The sequence below is a fragment of the Rhinolophus sinicus genome, linkage group LG09 (assembly GCF_036562045.2).
Source record: "Rhinolophus sinicus isolate RSC01 linkage group LG09, ASM3656204v1, whole genome shotgun sequence".
In the NCBI taxonomy this organism is placed as follows: Eukaryota; Metazoa; Chordata; class Mammalia; order Chiroptera; family Rhinolophidae; genus Rhinolophus; species Rhinolophus sinicus.
The window spans coordinates 86,221,582-86,232,935 of NC_133758.1; the positions used below are offsets into that span (position 1 = coordinate 86,221,582).

General features: G+C 39.8%; 1 protein-coding gene across 1 annotated transcript in view; it reads left to right on the plus strand.

Annotated features, from left to right (window-relative positions):
* The window catches only part of ASB4 (ankyrin repeat and SOCS box containing 4), a 56,610-nt gene extending 47,237 nt beyond the window's left edge, over nt 1-9,373 (plus strand). The window contains exons 4-5 of the mRNA XM_019729745.2: nt 5,661-5,774; nt 7,254-9,373. Of these exons, the coding sequence (XP_019585304.1) occupies nt 5,661-5,774; nt 7,254-7,442 (303 nt within the window). The 3' untranslated portion in view covers nt 7,443-9,373. The remainder of the gene's footprint in view (nt 1-5,660; nt 5,775-7,253) is intronic.
* Nucleotides 9,374-11,354: the final 1,981 nt, after the last annotated feature.

Here is an 11,354-nt window from a genome sequence, read left to right on the forward strand (position 1 = left end):
CTAATTGTTGAGTTTTATTCTGAAACTCACTGTTGGTTGACTGTGGATGGAACAGATCTCTACAAAATAAAAGACTCTCTCCTCATTCCTCTTTCGGAGTCAGATTAGAGAGAATGAGGCTTCAAACAGAGTTTCTGTTCTCCAGTAAGAAGTCTTGCAAATATGAGGAAAGTGCCCAGGTCCTTCACACAAAAGCAGTTGTCTGAGAGGTAACAGCGAGGAGGGTTAGGAGCTGCGGCTTAGTAACCAGGGGTGTGAGTTCTGGCTCAGCCATTGACTTCCTGTTTGATTTTTGAACAAGTTCCTCCATCTCTCAGATCCCAATTTCCTCATCTGAGAAATGAAGGTAAACATATCAGCTTTTCCGGATTGTCTAAGGAGTATGTGAGTAAAGCACGTCAATCACTGAGACCAATTGTGCTGCTCAACAAAAGTGCTTCCTTTCTTCCTCCTACGCAAATGTACCCTTTGTCCATTATAAGAGTGTTTCCTACTAGTTTTATTTTGGTGGCTCTCCTAGCCTGTAACATAGGCATACAATTATGTGTTCCAAGGAACACTTTTATCTACTGTTAGAATGTCCTTGTTCAGTTCTGTTTTGCCTTTCTGAGTTCCTCCAATTTGGCCGTATGCTAAAGAGATTTAGGCTAGAGTTGACCACTGGTGGATGGCTGGTATTATAAACATTTTGTTGCTACCCAACAAACAGCATAAGAGAACTGGCCCTCTTCCAAAGGAAAACTAAAGAAAAACTATTCAATTTACTATGCAGATGCTTCGCAGTGATTTATAACAATTACTCTACAGCCGGACTTTCCGAAGAGAAAGTCATTTTTACGACTGACTCATTTATCCAGAAGATAAAGTGATTTGTTCTCTTGTGGATGGGGAATTTGGTTTCCTTATTTATGAGAAACAAGGTCAGAGCTGAAGATGTTGTCTTCCAAATACAAAGCACATTTGTAGAAGGTGTATTTCACTGAAGGCCAATGTATAAATTGCATAAGGGGAAAAAAAGGATTATGGGGTCTGCGATTGCTTTCCATGGTACAAAAGGACATTTGATTTTTTTTTCCTCTCAGCATAATTCAGAAGGAAGTGACACCCGAGGGAGCCAAGATTGGGTTTTGTTGTAGGGCAAGAGAGACAGTTTTCTAGGCAAGAGAAGGGTGTGTGAGGGTTTGGGGGAGGTGAGGATGATTTTTGCCATTGAACAAGGCTGTATATGAAGCCCAGGGTACAAGAAGTCTCTTTGATTATTAAGTACCTATTATTAAGTATCTATATAAAAGGGCAAAGGTAGCTTTAGAATTTCTCTGCTGAAGTGGCTTACAGGTGCCACTTGTATCGGAAGGGTGGCAAGGAGATTTATCTTGAATCTGTTTTTTAATCTATGCTTTTAGGGGTCAGATGATGAGGGAAAGTATCTAATGGTCTCTTATGCTGCCACCCCTATAGAAACAGCTTTTTTGTCCAATTCCTCTTCCATGAAGGGAGTATAGAGACCCCAAAGACATGCAGAAAGTGAAGTTCACTGGGCATCTTTTCTTTCTCAGGCCAGCAAAAAGAAAGGAGTCTCTCCCTTCTGGGTCCATACAAATCCTTTCTCATGTGATGGTCAAGGTTCCTGGTACTCAGCACTAGTGATGATTTAGAGTTCGCTATCTCTTAAGGGTCTTTGTTGTTGTTACTGCCTTGTGAAATAATTCCCAAGGTTTAAAGAGATGTTTCCAGCTGCCTTAGGTCTAGAAGAAGCCTGACATGGCAGTGAAAATAGCTGGGTGGGTGTCAGGGTAAGAAGCCTTTCATGCTGTGAGACCTGTCTGTTGTCAGCAGAAAACTTAGTGATCAGTGTCAGCAAAACCTAATGACAGCGGTGGGTGCTTTGGACTTGGTGCATCTAAAGACTGCGGGTTAAGAACGACTTGATTTTTGTTTGTTTGTTTGCTTTTACCCTAATGAAAGGTAAGAAGTTATCTTCCTGTGCTATATGGGAGTGTGCCAGGTGCAAATCAAAGCACCAGATGTGTGAAGTTAGGCTCCTAAACTGGGAATGAATTACGTTCCTGTATCCATAACTTACTTTGAACTGTTTCCGAATACGGACTGGGGATAGAGTTGCCAGATAAAATTCAGGATGCTCAGTTACACCTGAATTTCAGGTAAATTATAAGTAATTTTTAGTATAAGTATGTTCCACACAATATTTGGGACATACTTATACTAAAAATTGTTTGTTGTCTATCTGAAATTCATATTTCACTTGTCAACCTCTTTTATTATTATGTGCTAAATCTGGAAACCCTAGTTGGGAAGTAGGTAATATGTTGTAAGAGGAGAGTAACTTTTAGCCACATCTCTTCTGCACTCCAGTGTTGGAAAGAAGGGGGAGGTAAGGAATACCTACAGACAAATGACCTATGTTGTCAGTTTCCTAGTAGACACTTAAACCATGTGCAGAACCTCATTACAAACTTTCTGACGTCTTTATGCTGTTTTGTTTTTATAATTCCAGTATAAGTATATTCTTGATTCAGGCCTTGGACTAATTTCAGCTACATCTCCACACTGGTAACTCTTAAATTTAAATCTTTATTTTGGCCTGTTCAACGAAGTACCAACATACTTCTTACCATGGCTCATCCTTCCAGAAAGGATGTATGTGGAGGTCTTTAGAGAAGGATGTGTGTGGAGGTCTGGATAGAAGCTGTTTTCATATTATTAACAACATCTTTGCATTCTAAAGGGAGTTCTTTCGAGTTTTCAATAAGACCCAACCTAAAATAATTATGGTAAAGAGTGTTTTTTGTTTTAAAATACGTGTGCAATGGGATTTGTGTCCTTAAACCTTTTATTTCACCAGTGATTATCTAAGCTTTAAAAGAAGACCATGAGAATATATTTGAAAGAGCACTAAATTCAGATGAAGAAAACCCAAGATCATGCTTCCTCTTACTGTGTGCCTCTCTGGGTTTCAATTTCCTCATCTCCAACTATGATACTATGATGGTAGTTTATAACTGGTGTTCAAAGCAATTAGTCAGCCTGAGGTTTTGTCTGTCTCTTTTGCATAGAGCTACATATCTGCTATCCTCATCCCAGCTAAAGAGAAAAGAACAGCCCCATTTACCTCAATTTTCCAAGACCAAAACTCTGGAAAATTACCTGCCCACCCTGAGAGCCATGTACCCAGGATAGAAATCATTTGAATTACACTTTCTTCAGACTCAGAGATGCTGACTCTTCAGAGGTCCTATAGCCATGGATCCCTGGCTCCAGCCCACCTTCTTACCCACTTATGGGTTGATGACATAGGATTTCTCTTTATTTGTTTAGCTACTGAGAAAGCCATGGTTAGCAGTTCAATTTTGTGCACTGTGCCTAGAATACGTATGTGAATGGATCCTCTTATTAAACAAGTATTTATGCTGTGCTCATTTGGACCCAGTCACTGGGCAGGATAATTCTGATGCCTTCACTGGTTTGCAACTTCAATATATACATTTAGTCTGCAGTGGCTTATGACTGTACTTCTTAAATATGGGGACAACTGAAAGTAGCTGTATGCTGGCATTGACTCACAATAGCTCAGAAGAGCCTATTGTTAACTTTTTTGAGCTTACTGATAAACACAACCATTATGAAATATTAAATCATATAAATCTACAATAAACTATACTAAAAACAAAGGCAATAAATATTCCAAACACATTGCCTCCTAATGATTTTACTCGACATGTCTATGCTCGTGATGTTATTTGCATCTATTATGTCTGTATGGTGGAGACACTGTATGATGATGTTACTGTCCATCTCTTCCCAACCATGCACTCAGCGACTGCAAACTGGTAGCTTCAAATTCTTTGGACTGTAATCCTCTACCTTTTCTATTTATACCCACTTAGAGAACCATTAAACCTCATAGCTTTAGCCAGCACATTCTTTGATAGTGCACAAATCTCCATCTCTATCTTGGCCTTCTGTTGGAGCATATATCATGCACATGTTTAGCTGACATTGGGACATTGCATGTGAACTATTCTCCTGCTCACTAGCTGCCCACCCCTAAATTAGTATGCCCTTTCAGTTTCCTCATTTACATTAATGGCTCCCCTATTTGTCCTTGACCTCAGGCTTTAAAGTTGCATTCTTTACTCCCCATATCTGATTAGTCAGTAAGCCCCACTTATTCTTTCTCGCAACTTCAGTTGCTCTTCATTCTCATGACCAACAGGGAAGCCGGCTTGAGAAGCCATTGGGTTGCACCCATTCAACTTCCTCACTGCTCTCTACCCTGATATCCTGCTTTTCACCTTTGTACTTTTGCTCATGGTGATCAGGGGACACCTGATGATCTTTAAATTTGTCCCTGATTCTTTACTGGCTCGCATTGCTCTCTGAAATATTTATATCTGTTCTCTTCAAGTACCTAGGCTGTAAACACAAAAAGTAGGTCATAAGCTTTTCAGAATTACTGTCATAGTGCTATACACAGTGCTCAAGAAACGCATCCTAATGGAACTAATTGATTGATTCTAATGCTTTTTTGTTCAGAATATGTAACAGCCTCCTATTGCCTGTTAAGTCAATCCCAAGCCCTTCCGACTGGCACGTCAGGTGTACTGTCAATTGGCTCCATCTGACTGGCTCTTGTCTTTATCTCCCTGACATGGGCCCTCTATTCAGCTTGATCTCCAAACAGGTGACTTCAGGGCCCATTGAGCACACACTTAAATGTGTGTCTCAGTTTTGCCATGAGACATTAGGTACTTACTAGGACATTGAAAAATGCGATGCTAGACCACCTAGGAAGGATTGGTAAAGGAGGTGGGGGAAAAACAATTTTGTGACCTTTTGCCCAATGACACTGGTTGAGGTTGAGAAGGACCTGGAAATTAGGAAGAACATTTCCTTGGAGAAAGTTAAACGCAGAGGCATGCCTTCCTTTTAATGGTAGGGTTGAGGGTGGGAGAGAAGGACTTTCTCTTCATTTCACGTCAAGTGAGAGAGGGTTTTAGAGAACGCTGAGGACAGCTTGATATATTCTCGGAAGTTTCAAGAGAAAATGGAACCGGTGTGTAACTCCTGACAAGCAAATTTAAAGAAGAAAGTGTATGGCTGGAGCTGCTTCACTGGTGGCAAAGGAAAGAAAGGTAACTAAATAGGGAGTCAACAGTGCTCTTGCTGATGATGGGACAGAGGTGAGGGGTGCAGGCTCCCCGTGGACCACTTGTGCATCACATGGGAGAGCCCCTTAGGTCGCTTTGAAATGAAAACAGGCCACACCCAAAGGACTTCTGGAGATAGGGCCACGTTGGCAGAAAGAAGCTGGAGGTGTCCTGGTGGACACAGAAGCTACTGGAGAGGTGTGAGGGCTGTAAGGGCAGGGCATGCATTTCATCAGGTTCCCACCGTCTTCATTAGCACGTCTTTTTCACTGCTCCTGAGTGGTGACGGAAATTACTCTGATTTTATTCATCCTCCCAGTCCCCATGGGGGCCAGCAGTGTGTTTGAATACTCAAAAGAGGTGAGACTTCTCAAAAGCATTTCAGGGCTCCAAGGAGCATAATAGGTCCATAAATCCTTGATGTCTCTGTGAGTGGAATGAATGAATCGTACATGTGCATTGAACAAATGAAACCCTGTGCTTCCTCTGCAGGTAATACAGGCTTGCCATTCTTGTCCCAAAGCAATTGAAGTTGTAGTTAATGCCTATGAACACATCAGGTGGAACGTAAAGTGGAAAAGGGCTATTCCGGATGATGACTTAGAGGTAAGAATCAGGTCTCTTCCTCTGGTTTTCACCAGATCGTATTTCCAGACTGCAGTGGAAGTACAGAAAATTTTAATTAAAAAAAATGATTTTGAGAATGCTTTTAAGACCTCCTCAAATGCAATGAGACAAAGTTATAAAATGCATGTGTGAGAGTGTGTAGATGCATCAAGTACATAGCACTTGGGAGTGTGTCTTGGGGGATTTCTCCATTTAAAGGTAAGTTGAACAATTGTATAAAGGTGGCAGCTATATTTTCTTCCCATCAACTTAGATGAATTAAGCAACAGTAATATTTGAGATTGCTCATATTGCAATTTTACCAGAAGATTAAGGTGTTTTGTGTAGATAGATTATTTCATTCACTTTAAAATATCTTGAAGCCATTAGTAAGCAGGAAACTGGCTATAGTTGACCCTTGAACAACATGGGTTTGAACTGCATGCGTCTACTTATACGCAAATATTTTTCATCTTGCAAACAGATGACATAAACTTTTGGATCAATAAATATAGTACCGTACTGTACTTTATTTATTGCATTTTGTCTTCCTTATGATTTTCTTAATAACATTTTCTTTTCTCTATTCTGACTTTATAATGAGTACAGTATATACTATATATAACATACAAAATATGTGTTAATCAGCTGTTTATGTTATCAGTAAGACTTTTGGTCAACAGTAGCCTGTAAGTATTCATAGTTAAGTTTTGGGGGAGTCAGAAGGTATACATGGATTTTTGACTCCACAGGCGGTGGACACTTCTGACCCCCATGTTGTTCAAGAGTCAATTGCATTAAAAACCCTGTGATGGGTCAGACAGAAAGCCATTGGCAAAGCTGAGTCCTCACTCTCTGCACATGGACTTGGCTGCCTTTGTAAACCAGTTCTTCCACCAAGCCTCCTGTTCTTGGTTTGAGCAGTCACAGGCTGTCTCCAATACGTGGGGAGGTGTCAGGTACAGAGTGCAAAGCTCATTGGGTTTGGAGGCCAATGTCTTAGATGCAATCTTATTCTGCTACTTATTAGCTACCTTACCTTTTAAAGGTTACTTAAGCTGCCTTAGTTTCATTAACTGAATAATGCAATTATCGTTATCAGTTAATGATAATTAACGGATCTAAATGTACTTGTATGTGTCACACCAGGCACATAAAGGGCTTAACATAATATTTAGATTAATTCAAAATTGCTGTTTTGGTTTACACGGGTCCAGGCAGTTCACATGAGTGTATCATCTCAGTTCCTGGATTCTGATTATAGGTATAAAGTATTATATCCCCTCCTGTCTCTTCTCTCCTGTCACACCACCCTCTCAGTTCCCCATCTCAACTTCAAGTTCAATTTTGTCTTACTATCAGAGATCCTAGAAAGCCGTCATTAAGTATAAAGTCGGGCCTAAATTCATCATTGTTGATTTCTATGGATGGAAACTGTGGGGCTGTTCTGACTCTAACCCGTCTTCCCTTCCTTTGCAGAGATACTGGGATTTTTACCACTCTCTCTTCACTGTATGCAGTAACTCTCCAAGGACTCTCATGCATTTATCAAGATGCGCCATTCGAAGAACGTTACACAACAGATGTCACAGAGTAATTCCTTTGCTTTCCCTTCCATTGTCATTGAAAAAGTACTTGCTTTTAGAGCCAGAGGGAATCATTTATTAAGCCTGGTGAGACAGAAGTTCCCAATCCCAGATATTTCAGTGGACTCATTGGGTAGACACAGTTTGCATAAACAAAATGGTACTTGGCTTGATTATAACACTTCAGGGATTTCAAAACACTTTACAAACACTGTGCCATTAATCCTAGGGTTTCGTGGTGAGGGGAAATAAACAAGAAGTAAAGTTAAGGTATTCTCAAAGACAAGAATGTATCCAGAAGGTACTGATATAGCAATAGCAACAAATATGTATAGTGCTCTTACTAGGTGCCCGATATATTTTTGTAAAAATTTTCATATATTATCTCATTTGAAATGGGACCCAGAGTTTTTTTTACAACCAACCTCCCTTATCAGTGATAAGTTTACATTACCTTTCAGTTGGCAAAATAGCAGGCTTTGTGATCAGCCTCCTAATCCTGGTGTCTTCACCCCATTCCCACTTAGTAAAAATGACTTTTGCTAGTTTTGCAAACTCCTAGTCCCACGCTGAGCTCCTCGACTTACTCTTTTTCGTGAAGAAAGCTCATGAGCATAGTCAAAACAAGGAGATCGTTCAGTCAGTTTAGAAATGAAAAGCAAAGACCTGTTGACTTAATAGTCAAAAATGGACATTTCAACACAGTCTCATTGAGCCAGAGACTGGAGATGCAATGGTGAGTCCACAGCAAGGACCCCTGCCTTCCCGGGTCTCACCATTTAGCAGAGGATCTGGACATACAAGCAGGGAACTGCCTTGTCAAATGTCAGGGGCAAGAGTACAGGTGCAGACTCAGTCTTAGTGCTTGCCTTTCAAAGTCAGGTTTCTGACATGAAGTGTGGTTTTCCTTTAAGCGTGAAGATAAAGAGTGAAGGCATTGTGTGAAGTAGAGGGGTCTCCTGCTTCTGTGGGTGGAAATGTAGTAGCTTTAAGTTTCTCTGTGTATCTAGGTATTGTTTTCATTTAGTATGATTTCCTGTTTAGTGTGAAGGGAAAGACTTAAGTTAATTCCATTGGTCTTTTTATGCAACAGACTGACTTACATTTCAGAACATTTTAGCAAGAAAGTAAGGAGCGTGTTGCTAGCAATAGCTGGCTCCAGAAAGCAAATAAAAAAGCCTTTTTGAAAATGGTAAAAGTTTGGAAAAGTTGGAAAGATACATGTGTTAGTCAGGCTTGTTCGTGGTTTCCAGAAAGAGAGAGGAATAGAATGATTAACCTCTGGACCTCCTGATTTATGAGGCCAACTTGCTTCACTTGTTTGTTCTTGCTGATCACATAGTATTGCTTTTTAGATGTCAGAGCAGAAGTAATTAAGCACAAACAGATCTATTTGCCAGCTGGGAAGCAGGTTTCTTTTATGTGTGTGGTTCTTTATCTTATTTGACTTTAGATGCTTGAATTTTGAGTAGAGAAGATGTCAAATATTCCACTTTGAAAGTGTTTCTACACTGGGATGCTCATGTTCCTGGTGCCACGTAGGAAAACTCATAGGTGGATACAATAATCTTTCCAAAGGATCAATTTTACTCAAGCATTTTGTATTAAAATGAGATCTGTATTATAGAATAGAGTGCTGAATTTGTATGAACTGTGTATATAAAATACAGTCCTTCAAAAAATAGTCCGCTTGCATCAAGTTGTTAGAACGTCCTGGAATGCTGAGTGGAAGTGCATACTGCCCTCCACCTTTGGGAATATTCTGGCAGAAAATTTTGTGATGCACTAATTTAGGCAGTAATATTGATGCTGAGAACAAAGAGACAAGCTGTTCCTTGCATCGGGAAGTATTGTTTCTCAGTCTGCTTGCTTCTGCTTTACCATTTTGTGTTAATCTAGGGTATAATACATGACTCCGTGTTTTGAATGGCTTATTCATGGACTTAAAGTTATTTTTCCTCATCTTTGAACTTTATTTAGAGGACTCAAATAAAGCTCTTCTGTTTCCTTTCACCTTCATGCGTTGTTTATGTATTGAGAAGACTTTTTCCTAACTGACTTTTCAGCAGTTAGATCGAAGAACACTAGATGTTTCATGGCTTTCTTCAACATTTAGAAAGAAAAAAGAATGAGGAGATGTGCCTGGAAATAAATAGTATTTCCAAAAGAAAGTAAAGGGTCAACACAAAATGCAGGCCACTGCGATAGGAACAAAGGTGTTTTAATAACAGTAAAGAGATTGTACTGAGTCATTCTCTTCTGCCTATCACCATCTCATTCCTCCTGGGTTTTTCATTTCCCGTCACTCTCACCATTCACACAATCCTGGGCAGTAGCAACAGAGGGTTACTTTTTGTAAATAGTCATTTAATGGCCTGGAAAAAAAAAAAATCTCCTCTTTTCCGGAAGTTACATGTGAGGAAGTATCTTTGATATGAAACCACCTATCTGGTTTTCTCCCCTTCTCAGGTTCTAGACACACTTGTGTCCCATTTTTTAATCACCTAGTGTTACACTGCCACTTTGTCCTGCCTTCCTAAACCCAGTGGCTTCTAATAAAAACTACAGCAGTCAAAAGCTGACTGTAGGGATAAGGAAAGTAACAAACCATTTGCAGTGGGCTATCAATGTGGGGAAAAAGAACAGGTGAGCCTTATATTTTTGTTACTCATCTGATTGAGGAGACTTCATGAAGTTTTAAACTGGCACATGTTCAAAAATTTTTAAAAAAAGAATCCAATTATTTATTCATATTCTTTGAAACACAGACACTGTAGTAGCTGTAAGGAATTCATTGTCACTGTTTTTCAGGAGTCTAAACAGATGCCTTACAGTTAGATGTTAAGAGTTTTGGCTCTGGTGCTATCTATCCAGATTCATATATCCTGACTCCCAACCTTATTTGACCTATTACCCAGGGAAAATGATACCCTTCCTCCAAGCCTTAGTTTCTTTATTTGTAAAATGGGGATAATAATGATACCTACCTCAGGACTTTTATATGATTGTTTTAAGGTGTGTGACAGAAAAAGTTGTCCTCCACCCTCTTAGGGTCCCTGACTGGGTCTGAAAATTAAACTGACAAAGACAGATTAACATGAAAAAAACTTTGAAATTTATTTAATATAAATTTTATGTGACATGGGCACCTTCATAAGGAAACAAAGACCCCAAAGAAACAGACTTGAATATTTTAATGCTAGGTTTGATGATGAGTGAGCGGTCATGTAGAAATATGATAGGTTAATAAGTACGAGGCCGTTATAGTAAACTGGGGGAAACTGAGACTGTTTGTTAGAATTCTTCCTGGTTTCCCTTTGCCTTAGATGATAAGGACGCTCCTTTTCTCCAGGTATAGGGAGGGCACCTCCCACAGGAGGGTTCTATGACTCATATCAGAGGAGATGGTGTCAGAGTGACCTTCCTGCTTCTGCTGCTTTCTCACACTCCTTCAGCTTAAAATAGTATGTGAAGGTGCCATCCTATGGCATTGTGTGTCCTGAACCCCAGCAGAGAGTAAAACTGTTAATACGTTAAAGCACATAGAGCAGAGCATGACATTCAGTAACATCTTATTATTAACACTGTCCTTGTTATTGTCATAAACATTATTTAGGGAGAGGTTTTCACCAGTGGGGTTATATATTTGTCGCATGAAGCCATAGCTGAAGGTAATACATGGTTGATTTCTGTTCACTTTGCGAAGTACTTGTTGAATTCCGATCATGTGCCAGGCATTTCACTGGCAGCTGGAAATCAATAGGGGAACAAGACAAACCAGTTCCCTGATCTTCTTGGGCTTTTTGAACTGGGAGATACAGGTGGAAATAACACAGATCTTGAGGAAAAGGCAAACAGGCAAATTGATTAATTTTTGCAACTTTGCCCTTTTGTAAGTGGGTTTATCAAGGATATAATGACTCCTTTTACTGTTTCTTCAAGGCTGTGGGAATTACTAGAAAATTTATCATGTTCCAGAGAGGGTTGATCAGCT